This window comes from Panthera tigris, chromosome X, assembly GCF_018350195.1.
Source record: "Panthera tigris isolate Pti1 chromosome X, P.tigris_Pti1_mat1.1, whole genome shotgun sequence".
NCBI classification, from domain to species: Eukaryota; Metazoa; Chordata; class Mammalia; order Carnivora; family Felidae; genus Panthera; species Panthera tigris.
In genome coordinates this window covers 63696129-63712791 of record NC_056677.1, presented here as the reverse complement: position 1 = coordinate 63712791, position 16663 = coordinate 63696129, and the positions used below count along the sequence as shown (strand labels likewise).

The window sequence follows — 16663 nt, the reverse complement described above, 5'->3', positions numbered from 1 at the left end:
AACAGTAAAAGGTTTTAAAGATTATTTTGTTTCTTTTATTGTTTAAGGGTGTTACAAAAAAAATGCTTTCTCTTCTTTTGCATATATGTAAATATTTATTTTGATTGCTCCTGAACTAACACCAGTTTAGCAGCTTCCTAACTACATTTTGATCCAAAGCATCATATGAAAATCATGGTATTTTGCAAGTTTTAAAAATGCTTAAGAAAATGCAAATTCTAAATTCTTGTGTGTTTTGTTTTGTTTTGTTTTGTTTTGTTTTGTTTTGTAAGCGATTGTTTTATGGGGTTCCCCCCCCCCCCAATATGGTCATGACCTGGGCACAAATTTAGCATATTTCTACCTGCATTGTACTCTGAAATTGCATACAAATGATACGATACTTTTAAATTTACAGAACCTCCAAAAAGAAATAAAATATAAATGCAAGTGCTAGGGATTATTTTCTATTGTTTTGTTGTTTTGCAGTTTTTCTGAGTTTTATTGTATTGGTTTAGTTTGGTTTACGAATTTATTCTCAATATGCTCCTGACCTGGCCACAAACTCAGCAGCAACCTGGCTGCATTGTGCTCCAAAATTTAACATGAAAGAATAAGTTATTTAAAGTTACAGACCTCCTCTCCCCCCAAAAAAATTTATTAATGAAAATTTTAAGCAAGATTTTAAAATGTGCTTTATGATTTTATTTTGTGTTATTATTTTGTTGTTAATTTTTTCAATTTGCTCCTAACCTGGGAATAAATGCATTGTGCTCCAAAATATCATACGAAGAATATTATATAGTATCAGCCTCTCAAAAGAAAGATAATTAAAAATTCTAAGAAAAAAATGTTGGTGTTGCTAGTTTTTTTAATGGACATTTGTTGTTTTATGTGATTTTTTATTCTGTAATTGTTTTGAACACTGCTTTCCGGATTTGAAATTTCATATGAAAATCTTAATGTAGTGTAAAAAAAGGAAGATTAAAAAGAACTGACACTGCTGGTGACTACAATTGTGTAAATCCAGCTAATTTTGCTTCTTCCCATCCATATTTATGCAAACACAATTTATGTTTCTGTTTTCAAAACATATACAATGAAATTTGTCAGTTCTTTTAAATTGGATACACTTCTTACCAATAATGTTAGGCTACAATATGTTCTTATGCTAAAAATATACTCTATAATAATACAAAAAAAGGAAAAAAAGAGTAACATGTATCAGTAGTAACACAAAAGTTTTTTTTTAAATAATCCCTGAATTTGTTCTATATTTATAGGCCCAACCTAATTAACAAATGTTACCAGAGTGGAAATATCTTCTTAAAAAATTTACGATAATCTTTATATCACTGAAGCAAAGGCCACTAGCCTCTTATATAATGTGACACAATGAAATTATAACCCAGCAGAAGAGTTTGGCAATCTCTTTTGGTTGTTGTAATTAGACCTGACCTATAATTATTGAACAAAACAGCATATGCACAATAAACATTCAAATAAATGTATCTGACTGTATTCAGTACATTAATCTATTTTCAGTTATCACTAGCTTCAAATTGTTTCTCTTATTCATAGCATAGGAAAAATCCTAGGAAAAACCATATCTAGACAGTTCTCATTACCTAAAAGGTGGATTCTAGCATTAATTCACCACCATTATGTGTTGTTTGATCACTAACTTCCTCTTGAATAGCTGGAAGGGAAGGCTTTGTCGTCAAAGGTATTTCAGTCTTAAACAGGGATTCCATCTTGATATGGGTATTAACATAGAAGGACTTCTGAAAAGACTCAAGGGTGAAGTAATAGATAAAAGGGTCAAAGCAACAGTTCAGAGTTGCAAGGCACAAGGTGATTGGGTACATAATCTTTGCAAATCTTTCCAACAAGCAATTGGTAATGGCTTGGGAGCGCACTAGGGCATACAGGAAGAGGACAGAGTTATAGGGTACGAAGCATACCACAAAGACTGCCATATGAACTGTGATCATCTTCAGCACTTTTTTCTTATTGGTTCCAATTTGAGACAGTGTAGCAGGCTTGCGGAGGGTTCTTAGCACCACAGAAGAGCAAGAGACATTTAAAATGAGAGGAATGATGAAACCAACAACTTCAATAAATATGGTGATCTTGGACAGATAAGTCTTCCAGATACGTTTGGAGAAGCCCTCAAAACAGGTGGTGGTTGCATTGTTGACGTTAGTAGTGGAGAACAAAGAGGCTGAAATACCACCACTGAGGACTAGGATCCAGACTCCAGCACACACAATGGCAGAATTCTTCCTTGTCCTAATGGTACGAGATCGGAAGGGATAGACAATGGCCAGGAAACGATCCACGCTAATACAGGTGAGGAAGAGCATGCTCCCATAGATGTTGGTGAGGAATGCAGTCCCAGAGATCTTGCAAAGGGTGTCACCAAAAGGCCAGTGACGGTTGAAATTGTAAAATATTTTGAAAGGTAGAGTGCAAACAAAGAGCAAATCAGAAAGGGCCAAATTGGTGATGAAAATAGCAGTCTCACTTCTCATTTTCATTCGGAAGCAGAAGACAAACAGAGAGGCACTGTTGGTTATCAGACCCAGGATGAATACAACACTGTAGACAGCACCATTCAGATTATACTTGAAGGAATCATCAACAATGCAAGTATTATTGGCAGTAGCATTGCCCAACCTGGGTCTGAAGCTTGAATTTAAATCTTGAAATTGAAAGTCAATGAATCTTCTGTCACCCATGGATTTTTTTCAGAAGGCCTGCTGCCTGCAGGGTTCACCACTTTGAGACTAGAGACTGGTAAGAAATATTTTCCTCCTATGGGAGACAAGATGGAATGAATAATCAAATCTGCCTTCCATTCATTTCTATGGAGTAAAAGATATTCTGTTCACCCAGACTGGAAACAATATACACATTCAATTTGGTTTGACAAGTATCTTTTGAGCACCTACAATATGTTAAAAGGTACTACAGGAATATGCTGCAAGAGTGGGAGAGATCACACACAATATAACAAATGCAGTACTGTATGTAGCATTGCAATGAACAGAAATAAGATATTGTCTACATGAGAGCCCAAGCAGGGATGGGGGATGGAGGTGGGGAAACGGGCCTTTGATAATTAAAACAACACTAATAGTTTGAAATTTTTATGGAATTTTTTAACTTTCAAAAATGTGTTTTATTTGATTCCCACAAGAACATCATAAGGTAGGAAGGAAGACAAGAATTTATCACATTATAGAAGAAGAAACTGAGGCTTATGTAATTTAGAATTATGATGTCAGAATTAGGAGAATGTGTAAATGGTACCATCAGAACCAGAATTCACCTTTTTTTATTCATAACCAAAGAATTGTTAAACTAATCTAAATTATTTTGTTTCTTTTCTAATATTAGTAAACCTTATTGTCTAATTATTAGTTCTATTGCAAGACTACAGGTCGATATGAGACCTCCAGGACATGCCCTTAAAAAACTTTTAACTAAGCTTATTTTTTAATGTTTATTTATTTATTTGAGAGAAAGAGCAAGGGAGAGGCAGAGAAAGAGGGATAGAGAATCCCAAGCAGGCTCCGCACTGTAAGCACAAAGCCAGAAGTGATCCCATGAACCGTGAGATGATGACCTGAGTCAAATCAAGAGCCAGACTCTCAATTGACTGAGCCACCCAGGTGCCCCTCTGACTAAATTATTGAAGTAAATAATTCATCTTTTTCTTCTAAAACATGAATTCAGAGATCATGGATTCCTCAGTTAATTAAAGCTTCTGGTGAAAAGATTTTTCACTGTATTACATTGTCTTTCTAGAGCAATAATTCAAATAATAATCTCAGAGTTTCCCTCTTGCAGATTGTAGTCCCCTTTCCAAATCTCTCTCAAGCTAAATGCTTAGCCTAGGATGTCTTCTTATCCCCCTCCCATTCCATCAGTTACTTTCATGCCTTCAGCTCCTAAAACGGCCTTAATCAATGGAACCTTCTCTGGCTAAATATAAGTGAAGTGTGAAAGGTAGATTTGACATAAATGCCCATTCCTCTGCCACACTGTAAACTTTGATCTGACCAGTTACATGCCCTTTGATTGCCCCTGCTTATACATATGGCAGTCATTAACTTAACCATTTTTTTTTTTTTTTTTTTTTAGTATCTGGGCCAACATTGTTCAGAGGTGCATACAGAAGTCTTTCTAAATTTCTCGGTTAGTAGCTGTCATTTGATAGGAACTGCTTTTTGAATTCTCAATAATGCAAAATGGAGAATTCTTTTCAATGAGGAGGATATGCAATAAAAGTGGTCTTTGCTCCTTGACATATTCAATAATGGATTTTCACATAATTATATTTTTTATTTTATTTTATTTTATTTTATTTTATTTTTTAAAATATAATTTATTGTCAAATTTGTTCCATATAACACCCAATGCTCATCCCAACAAGTACCCTCCTCCATGCCCATCACCCACTTTCCCCTCTCCCCACCCCCCAACCCTCTGTTTGTTCTCAGTCCTTAAGAGTCTTTTATGGTTTTCCTCCCTCCCTCTCTGTAACTTTTTTATTCCCTTCCCCTCCCCCATGGTCTTAAGTTTCTTAGGATCCACATATGAGTGAAAATATATGGTATCTTTCTCTGCCTAACTTATTTCACTTAGCATAATACCCTCCAGTTCCATCCACATTGCTGCAAATGGCCAGATTTCATTCTTTCCCATTGCCAAGCAGTATTCCATTGTATATGTAAACTACACCTTCTTTATCCATTCATCAGTTGATGGACATTTAGGCTCTTTCCATAATTTGGCTATTGTTGAAAGTGCTATACACATGATTATATATTTTTTTTAATTGAAAGGCATTTATCTGAAATCATTTCTCCTTACATTACTCTTTCCTTCTAACTCCCAAGGAACAGGTGAAAGGGCTATTTTATATAACAGAAAATGGAGTGGAGGCAGGAATCTGCTAGAGATGCAGAAGCCTGAAGTTACTTGAACCAGTGTTTGCGCTGAGAAAAAACTGATTTGGGGGGAAAAAAAAAAACACTCGCTGACTGCAGTGCCTAGAGGAAGAGATGACCTTGACGAGATGACTTATGGGATATGAATCAAAAAGTTGTTATTTTTTAATCGCAAAAGTTCTCAAGTTAAGATTGGAAACTTGTTATTCTTCAATTCTCATTCAAAAAATCTTTATGGAGTGTCTTCCACCTCCCCACCCCCTGAGCCTAACACTGCACTGAGATCATATTCTTTCTTGGCCATTTCATCTCACAGGCCCAGCTCAACTCTTGCCACAATCAACCTTGATATGTAAAAGCAAAGTATAGTAGGAACCTTGACCAAGTAAGGTCCAGAATGGGAAGAAACAGACAGTGGACAAATATAAATAGGTGAGGAGAGCAAAAGAGGAAATAGGAAAGTAGCAAAGAAATTAAAACAAGAATTGAAAGAATAAAAAAAGATAAAAGAAAAAGGACCTTGCTGGGTAGAGGTCAGTGCTGTCATCTAATTTGTATTTAGGGCCTTGGGAGATATTTCTGGCTCACAATTCCTCAAATCCCATCCTCTATACTACTTTGCTTCATCTAACTCCTTCCAGTTTTCTCATAAAGAACTGTATGCAATCACTATGTTTAAGGTCACTGAAGCTGATTGGCAAAAACAGGAAGAGCCTGAAAAAATCTGTCATTGGGGTTCATATCTCACTTTGGGAACTATAGACCCAAGTTTCTGCAGATTGTTTCACCAATGTGATAGAAACAAAAATAAATGGAAAACTTCTCAACTGCTTAAACCACTTTATATACTATTTTTAACATCCCCACTCACTATGCATTAGTATGGAGGCCTTTTTTTTTTCATTGTTGAAAGAAATCCAGTTAGTCAAAAATATTCCTCTATCGTAAATTTAAACAATCTAAAGAAATTAAAGGACTGAAAAATCCCTAATATTAAACCCAAGCTTAATTTACTATAATCTGCTTGCACCTGCCTTCTGCAATAAGTAAGGCCAAAAATATTATTTGGAAACTGCTTTCATAATAGATGCCTTTCCAACTATTCCCAGAGTCCCTACACTCTGCCCACTGATATCTTTTTTTACACAGCATTCTTCTAGCTCACTGGCTTTTTATCATTTTCTACTTCCCAAGATGGTGTGTTTCCAATAGTTGAAATTTGTCTCCCTAGTTTTCCATTCAGTTTTATTTCTCTCAGCACACCTACACTATACCAACAACAGGCAGTCTGGCACTTCTACTTTGGTGCTTTGAGTAACCAAATCCTGTGGGAGAGAAAGGACTACAAACAAGAAAGCATTACAGTCTCAATCCTGAAGACAGGGCATGGGAAAACTGCCACTAAGGCTCTATTCATAAATTTCCTTTGCTTGAACACATAGCACCTTTGCTGTCTAGCAGTGAGGGTGTGGTGTTGGGAATTAACACAGTATTGGAAGCAAGGAGTTTTATTTCTGACTCAGACACTAGTTCACTCTGTAACTTGACTATACTGTTTCTCTTCCCTGTATAAACATTACCTCTAAGCCTCACAACCAAGGATAAGAAGATTCAACAGGCCTTAAGCTTGCCAGTATCCAGTCCTACCTAATCACAAAGAAACATTATAGAAGATTTTTTCCTGTCCTATCCAACTGGACACCTATGTCTCTGTTTTTCTTAGTAAACTGAACTTACTAAGCAACATATCTTTCTCTTAACACCATATATACCTTATATGTCAGAAAGCCCCCTGAGAGTTTCAACCTTTACACAATTTTGTCATAAATAGGACAATCCAGGAGGGTGCCCTCAAAAGGCCTATTTTTCAATGAGCTATGGTTAAAAAATATCAGAGAGGCATTTGGCTTTCAAGCTGATTCTGAAGAAGAATCAATGATATTCAAAAGACAAGGTCTCTTCTGACTGGCTTCCTTTTGACTAAAAGAAACTGTTTTTAACCATTAGATTTTCACAAATGGCTAACATATTGTGCACTGAATGAAGGCAAAGGGCCAACATGAGCTTCAGATGAGATGAGGAAGAGAAAATATAGGCTGATGCAGTTAATTACATATTCTACTGCAAGTAGCCATGTGGCTATTTTCTTGTAAAGAATTTTGCATCCAATCATTCTAATAATTAATCACCTAGGGAGTTCAGAGTGCAGGGCGGATGTATTTTCACTGACCATGATTAGGAGGCAGATCACTTGGAGGTTGACCAAAGGGAAATCTGACCCTCAATGAAATTTTAAATTTGACATACACATATGGAGTCAATTCAAACAGTTCACAGTAGTGTGACCATTTTTTTTAACATCTAATGATGATGTAATATGCCATATTTGGGATCTTTGGCACTCCTAGAGGAAGTGGAGTTAGCTTTTTGACCCTATAAACATGAACACCAAAATCACTTCACTAAATGCTAAACTTTCAGATGATACATTCAAAACAAAGTTCTAACTTCTGGCATATTCCCAGTAGCCTAGAAAGACTAGCTTGGTTTTGTTCACTACAGAAGATAGTCCATAGCATAGGAAAATAAGGCCTTGGAGGTAGAGTATACTCATATTCTCTTACCTTGCTCCTTTTTTAATGAGCTTGGATCAGATCAGAGTGCTTCTGATCCCCAGAGAACTTCCTCTTTCTCCTCTGGTTAAAGCTTAGGAACATTGACACAATAGTTTTCAGAGGAAGCTAAAACCTATTGTGTCCTTGCCTATAAATAACTAGCAGTGAAGCAAAGTAAAAAATACAAAAATGTCACAAAAATATAGATCAAAACCATTCTCCTGGAGTAATAGGGAATATGTCCACACTGTTGCTTCTCAGATTAGAGTGGCTGCTAACAGATAAGACCAAGTCACAAGCACAGGTCATGATCATACACATGATTCCAACTGATGTTCCTATGCATTGGTTGATGGTTCATAATAGTTTTTAAAATACAAGTTAGTCTTATGGCATTACATATGGAGGAAACCATAAGTAAATATTTTACTCCAGAACTGAGCTGGGAAATTGATCTCTATCAGGTCTCATGTCAAGCAAGCCAAACTGTGTGTCAAAGGATTAGATTGATAAGCATCATTTACTTTTTTTTCTTGGGTGGGGAGGGGCAGAATGAAAGGAAGAGAGAGAATCTAAAGCAGGCTCCATGCCCAGCATGGAGCCCCATGGCCCGGGCTCAATCTCAGGACTGTGAGATCATGACCTGAGCTGAAATCAAAAGTCGGACGCTTAACTGACTAAACCATCTAGGTGTCCCCATTTATTTTTGATGCAAGAATTATCCTTTTAAAAATCATTTCTCTATGTTGACTTTGATTTGCACTGAGATTATTATGACTGTTTTGCTTCCTCACTTTATTTGAGAAGAGCAGGAAATTGACACAGGTCCTAATCAGAGCAGAGCCTATCCTCAGTGATTAACTTGACACATCCAGTTAAATCCAGTCTCTCACTAATCTTTCATTTGATGACACAGTCTACTCTTTGAAAAATAATATTGTTTAGTGCTCAACACGATGGGGCCAAAGATTGCATCAACCCTACTAAAGTATAATTTTCCCTAATAGTTATAGAGTAAAACAACTGCAGAGAAATTGCTTAACCTAATATTATGAAATTGTCTAGAGTCTTGAGATTCAATATCATCTCAGAGAAGCCCCAGGCTTTTTCGGAAAAATTGTGGATATTCATTTCCAAAATCTGTAAGTTCATACATGCCAACCGGGAATTTGGCTTTATTACACATATTTAAACAGGCAAATTAGTTATTAATTTGCATACCAATTCATCTGACATACTTGGATACTGATTTTGATAATATGAATAAAACTATATCTCCCATAATCTAAAGGTATATACCAATGGCATAGAGGGCTTAAACCAAAGGATCAATATACATCTACACCAAAATTGTCTGATTACAATAAATGATTACAACACCTCCATTTATTCTGGGGTTTGGGGTCTTATCATCTATAATAAATTGGAAGTACAGATTATACACACACAAAAAAGTTGCAGAATGTAATTAAGAATTTGGAGAAAGTTATTACCAGGAGAGCGGTCCTCACCATATCAGTTCAAACAAAATTCTGGCACCAATTGTTAGGAATTTCCTCCAATGAATGCTGTGAAACAGAATTAGTCACAATAGTGTGCCATGGAGAGACCTTACCAATAAATGTATACAAAGATTATAAAGTAAAGAAATTTATTATATGATATAAATCAGAGTAAATTAAAGCCAACATATTTTAAAGTGGTACCTAAATGTTTCGGATTTTATTATTACAGAATTGCAGATAACATTTTATTTTTCAAACCTGTCACTGATGAGCCATATTTTATTATAGTGACAAGCATAAATTCCATGAGTCTGTATAACCTATAATCATTAAAGATAACTAGTGACAAAAGGCATAAAATACTTCATCCACTTCCATAAGGTAATACATTACATTAAAAAATAATTGAAAAAAGGAGATTTATATTTTTTGCCCTGAAATTATATTGGTTCTTTGTTTTTTTTTCTTTTCTTTTCTTTTTCTTTTTTTGTCTGGCAAAACCTGTTACTATTAGACAGGGGCCTTGATAGAGGAAAATGAAAGAAGACTGAAACAAAGGTGGAGACCACATTGCCTTGGCTCTAACCTGCACCCCCACCCCAGCTGGATGTCTTTCTCCCCTGAACTACAGTAATATAAGCAAGGCTTCAATTGCTGGGTATTAGCACACTGACAATCATTGCTGCTCCTACTATGATGTCCTAGGCCTAGCATGTTCTGTAATACCTTCAAATCACAGCTCTGCCCAAAGTACTGGCATAGAACTAGAAATACTCAACAGTGGAATTCTTACCAATACCACCTGCAGTTGAACACTATTCATTTACCGCCTGTAAAATAGAACCATCTGCCAGTGCCAAACTTACACCATTGTCACATCTCACCCTCTTCTGAACAGAAGTGGCCTAAACAAAGCAGACTGGTAAATAATACCCCACTCCCCTAAAATGATTTTTCTATGATCTAAGATAACCAAAACAAAAAACCACAGTCATTAGGCAATCTAAAATATATTTGAGATCACCTTAATATTAAGGAGAATTGATTTTTCACACTCCTCTAGAAAACAGTACTTTTGAAATGAAATGAACATCATTTTATGGTTTTATCATAAGAGAAGACAAAAACATTAGCATTCGTTTCTTTTATGGCTTTAACAATAGAAACGATTATGAAGAAAACTTATTTTTATTTGGAATACAAGCAAACTAGGAAGTTCAAATACCCAGAAGTTTCCATACTTTCTATTAATTCAATATGACTACATCCAGCCCCATTACTAACTATGTGAGAGCAAGTTGCAGTCCTTTTTTGGACCTCAGTTTCTATTCTCCTTCCACCTTTGGCTTTGATTGACAGCAGTCTTCAACTGATGCTAAGGCAGCGGCCTCACTGGCTATTCTCTCCTATCAGGTGTTTGCATTTGTTCCTATTTGTTAATGCAAAAAAGTAATAATAATTTCTCAAAGTCTGAGATAAAGGAAATTAATTTTATTAGATTCAATGAAATTATTGCTAGATTTATTTATTTTAATTGAAGTATAATTGACATACAACATTGTATTAGTATCGGGTATACAACATAATTATTCAAAATTTGTAAATATTGCAAAATGATCACCACAATAATCTAGCTAACATGTGTTACCATACATAGTTGAGATTTATTTTAATATCAGAAGTAAATATTATTAGTTAGTGCCAGATGCGAAGAATACAGATCAAGACGTCATTATATCCTAAAGTCTTCCTAATGCCCTCTTTTTCCTCATCCCTTTTGTGCCCACATCAGCAGACATATTGGTTCAATTGTATAGATTTTAATCCTCAACCTTTTCCACCTATTCCCCAGTCACATCTCTCCTCAAAATATAAGGTTGTCAAAGTACTGCAGAACATAATGACATAGAATTAGTAGACTGCTTACGCTATCCATTGTTCTAGTAACAAATTACTTACCTACTAAAAGTGAGGCTGGATTCCCAGTGGTAGGTGACCTCCTATTAATCTCCCAATTTTCAGTACTAATATTCACAAATATATTATAGGTTTTTCCCCTCCCCTTAAGAAGGCCAAGATAAGACTATAGATGATGACCATACACACAATAAAAAAAAAGACAACTACACAATTAGGCCCTGACCACACCACAGCAAGGGCAACAATTCTCACTGTATTTTTTCTCAAAGTAAATGGGATAAACAAAGATTTAGCTAAGCTTGCCTGAGTGTTCCTGAAAGCATCTTCCCATTCCTCTCTTGAACTCACATAGTACAAACTCTGAAAGGCTAGTCTGATTGTTCCAGTAGGGCTTTCATTCACATCTCTGATTGGCAGGAAATGCTTTAGAGTGTAGATGCCATCAAGTGTATCAGCTGAACTCATCCTTTTTAGCAAGAGTGCAACTTTTCATCTGTGACATGGCAAAAAGATTTATAATCTATATTAATGGGGTATGTTTGGAATTTTGTTCTGAAAAATAAACATGTTTCAAAGACACCAGATAATTTGGAGCTTAGGCTATTATTGTTGTCTTTATGTTACTCAAATAAAAAGAAATATGGTATAATTTGGTAAGGTAGCAAAGTAAATAACTCCATGAATCTCTGAATGTTCTAATCTTCAGATTCATCTAGTCTTTTCTGTGCTGGAATAATAATGAATTACACTGCTGTATTTCCTAAAGCAAGGTAACTAAAACACAATATTTATCAATTCAACAAGATCTCATTGCTAAAAATCTTTAAAATATCCAACATATACAAAAAGAGAGTTTTAAATGTCACATTATTGCATTTGTATGGAAAACAGTGATTAATTTCACATATAATAGCAAATTTAATTTATGCCACAATTAGTTTTGCATTTTAACATGTCTCTTCTTTTATGGTCAAGCTCATGAATTATTCAGTACAGCAAATGTCACATTTTCCATAAATCAATTAAACATCAAAGGCATACCATCACAGATAGTTTTACTAGAAGAAACCTCATCATAATAGAAACCACATTAGCTCACAATCAATTGTAAACCAAAGAAATATAAAGCTAGCCAAAAGAATTTCTAAATTACTCTGTGATTTTAAATATGCTCTTCAGGGCAACTGTGTTTACATGAAACAACAGCCTGAAAATACAGTATCTCTTCCACTGAAACAATATTATTGCCATAACAGTAGAAATTCTTGCTTGTTTTAAACAATTCAACACTACGATCCTTATTCAGCACTTCAGAGTTGAAATCTAACTTCTTTCCCCACTCAAAGTATCAGTGTTTCTGCTGAAGTTTGTTATGCCACCCCCATCCCCCAAACACCCAAATCAAATCTTGCTCGAAGAGACTTACCCCAAGAAAGAGTGTGCAAGATGAAAGAATGTGCTCATGCCTGTAGACAATTAGCTAATAAACATGTAAATGGGCAACTTGCACTTTAAAAGTGCATATTTTAGTTAGTTTGTTTTTTTTTTTTTAAACAGGGAAAGGTTAGCCCAGCCCAAAGTAACAGACTCTGGGCTACCGAAGCTTCTTAAAACAAACCGCTCCTTCTGAAAATATGAGCTTATTTACATTTATCTCTTTTCTTTGTTAAGGAATGGCTCTCTTGAATGCTGTAGCCGGCATTCCTTTAACAAACGGGACACAAGAAAAGGCCTAGAGCGAGCGCTGGGGGAACTCTTGGGGGTCTCAATAGGAAATGCTTTTCATTGGATAAGGAGGCATTATTAGGAGCCAAGATCCCGCCCAATCCCCTGTGCTCCATCGTTTCCTTAGTCACCAATCACTGGACTGAAGAAGTTTTTCCTTAAAGAGCATTGCCCAGGAAAAGCAGTGTTCACAGTCAAGAATTAGCAGCTTAAGTGCCACTTACAATATAAAAAGTGTCTTCCCTGACCAATTAATCCACAGAGAAAGCCTGTGTGCCTGTTTTTGCTGCAGAACTGCTATCTGTCTACAATTCTAATGGGCAGGAGGAGACAAAACTCCAAACTGGGAGGAGTGTTTTAATTATGAACAGCTCATGTTTGCTCCAATTTGATTAAAATAATTACAACAATATTGATAATAATAAGTAGGGGGCAGAAAAAGGCAAAAGTGAATAGTACCATTAATATATTCTTATACTATGCAAAATTAAACCTCCCATCAACACACACACAAAAACAATACTATACTCACTTACTTAAGCCAGTGAAGTGCCCTCAGTTGGTACCGGGGTCTCATAGTTTTAATGCCCACCTTCCATGGACTTAGGAGTGCTCTGTGGCAAAAGGAGGGTCTGCATTTTTCTTAAATAACTACCTGGCAGGAAGTCTAATTACCATGAAATTTTCAGAGGTTTTCCTAAAACCAAAATAAATAGTATAGATGCAATCTGTTTATAATGGGGAGTTATCTTTAACTGTATACTTCTTCCTTCCTCTGGGCAAGTTCTTTCCCTATAGGTTGACTGCCTTGGTCACCCACCCTGCTTTTTTTTTTCCCTATCTTTTTCCTCCTTCTTTCCCTCTCTCTGATCTGAATTTGTTGGAGAAATTCAATCATCCATATGTAACTTCATTGCTAGTCCTTTCCTTCCACCAGCACTGCTTTCTATCCTCTACCTCCAACCACTGCCAATGTAACCAACAACAGTAACACCTCCCTGCTCTCCGGAATGCAGTTCTTGGGTCAGGGATAAGGTGCTTTCCACCTCTGGCACAGCCATGCCCCTGGAGGATTGGGTGATCCTCTGCCTGCTTCAAAACTTCAGTCTGCATAATTAGCTGCCTCCCAAATAAGCTGTGCTTCAAGTATGTTTATTCTACCTCTTTCTTGAGTTTTATTGTGGCTATTCTCACTAACAGTCAAGGCCAGCAAACAAGTAATTGTGAAGCTGATACTAGCCTTATTACATGTGACAAACTCTAAAAAACACTTTTCTTTGTTCCTCCTACTTTTCCCCACCCCTAGACTCTGCTTTTTATGTTCCCCTCTCCACTTATCTCAGGTATGTCTATTTCTGTCTGTTTCTGACATTGGCTGCATCTCCACAAGTAGTCATTCACCCACTCTGGACTTAGACCAGGTCTTGGTGCATTTATCAACCTACAAGAGGAAGATACAGTCACTTGCCTCCAGTGTCTCACAGTCTAGCTAAAGGTACAAGACACATATAAGAGATACTAAAGGCAAATTCTGAAAAATACTAAATTATTTATATGGAAAGTAAATTCTGTAATGGGTCATAGAATGGAGATAAAGTCCAATGGATAAGGCCAAGAGGGCTTCCTGGTGTGTGTGTGGCGGGGGGAAGGAAGTTGCTGTATTTGAGCTGGACCATGATGGATGATTAGTATTTATGCCAAAAAGGAAGAGGAAATCTTTCCATGTGGCCAGACCCAAGTGATGAAATGCAAGAGGTGTGAAGCAAGAGGAAGTGATAGGCAAGATTGTGAAGAAAAAAAGAAGGACAAGGAGAAGAGCTTTTGGGAGGAGCGCTCAATTGTAGCACTCAATGCATAATAGTGATTAAAATCAACTAATAGACATGATCACTGTCTGTATGCCCAGCTCACTATCTTTCTCCAGTTTGTGTTAATATCCCTCAGTCTTCTAATTTATGGGCTTTGTTTCTCCCTAAAGTACTTAAATACTTTTCTGATTAATCTCACAAAGGGACTGGAGGTCTTCTACTGTATCAATGGGTTGCATGCCCTTCTAGCATCAAGCTTCCTCTATCTGAGCTCCAGTCTCACTGATATACTTTCAAATTCCTAGAATGAAATGGATCACTTATACCATGAACATTTTCACATGCTATTTCCCTTGTCTGGAACACCCTCCCCTTTCCTAGCCTCCTCTTCACCAAGTTAATTCTTGTTCTTCCTTCAGAAGTTATACCAGTAATCATGCCTTCAAAAATTCTTCCTTAATCCCTAGTTCAGGTCACATCCACTTATTATATGCTCATACAGAAGAACTGTGTACTTCTTCTTCATTGCACTCATCACAGATAAAATTTTATGTACTGTTGTGTAATTTTTTATTTGTGTGACAATCTAATTGTCAGTCTCTCCCAACTGTAAATTCCAAGAGGATAGGGTCTACATCTGCTTATTCCAAAATTAATATTAGTAGTATTTACAAAAACTCTTCTCCCTGATTTTCTCTCTTGCTTGGGAAAAGCAGCAATGTGCCTTATTTTTTGTTTGCTTCTCAGCTAAAAACATGTGCCATTTCATTCATTTACAAACAAGTCCAAATCACAGTGTTATTTTAGAACAAAGAGTACACACACATGAATAAAATAAGTTGCATGAACAGGAAAGTACTGAAGTTTATCCACTACCATTCTCCTTTGTCCTCACCTCACTTCTCCCTGCAAACATTCTAGTTGTACTCCCTCTAATATTTGGAAGGTAGGAGGGACATGAAAGCTTTTCCATGGTGTTCTCCAAACAGTGTATAGCCACACAACTTAACCCAAAAAGTCCTCAAATTTTTTTTTTTCACTGAGTTGCTGATGTACTTGCCGCTGGAAGGGAAATGAATATGCAGCTAAAAAAGTGCATTCAGAATTACTTGGGGAAGTGAATATATATTTCCTCTTTATCTGTTTGAAAAGAAAGTAACTGAAATATCAGTAACTTCTAGCTGGGAATTTACACACTTAAATAAGAACAGCTAGATGCTTGGGATCTTCACACTCCAAACCCAACTTTTTTTTTTCTTTCTGCCAATAATATCAGAGGACTGGGTGAATTCACCTCAAGTACCAGGGACCCAACATTATGCTAAATTCCTTAGAAACAGTAAACATGTAACTAAAAGATTTTAACTATGCCTATAGTTTAGGTTTCAGGTAAATCTCATATTCTCTAAATGAACACAGTGTCTATATAAACCTGGTTAGTGTTCCAATAATGAAATTCATTTAATTACTAACTGCACTAATTATGAGAAGTCTTGAAGTCATTCAGAAAACAAACAAAAAAAGTCAAAATCCTAAATCTTACAGCTTTTCTTTTAAAATATAATCATCTTTTTGGGGGCACCTGGGTGACGCAGTCAGCTAAGCATCTGGACTCTTGATTTTGACTCTTGATTTTGGCTCAAGTCATGATCTCGTGGTTGTGATATGGAGCCCCGAGTGGGCTCCACGCTAACAGCATGGAGGCTGATTGGGATTTTCTCTCTCTCTCTCTCTCTCTCTCTCTCTGCCCCTCCCCTGCTTACTCTCTAAATAAATAAATAAATAAATAAACAAAAAATAAATTAAATATGGTCTTCTTTTGCTTCAATGGAAGGAAGGGACCACAAGGCCAGCTTCCAAATAAGTTCATAACACTGGACATTACATCTGCAAAAGGACAGAAAACATTTTTTAAGTATAATTTATTGTCAAATTGGTCTCCATACAATACCTAGTGTTCATATCAACAAGTGCCCTCCTCCATGCCCATCACCCACTTTCCCCTCTCCCCCACCCTCCATCAACCCTCAGTGCTTAAGAGTCTCATATGGTTTATCAAGCACAGTGATTGAAGATTTTTAGCTCATCCATGATACTGGAGAACCATCACCTCTTGGATATTTCTCTAGCACCTGAGATTTCCTTCTCACTAA

At 36.3% G+C, this 16663-nt stretch overlaps 1 protein-coding gene across 1 annotated transcript; it reads right to left on the bottom strand.

Annotated features, from left to right (window-relative positions):
- Window positions 1–1607: 1607 nt before the first annotated feature.
- On the bottom strand, window positions 1608–2720 carry LPAR4 (lysophosphatidic acid receptor 4). The gene has a single exon (XM_007083975.1). It carries the CDS (start codon window positions 2718–2720, stop codon window positions 1608–1610), a length of 1113 nt encoding a protein of 370 aa, XP_007084037.1.
- Window positions 2721–16663: the final 13943 nt, after the last annotated feature.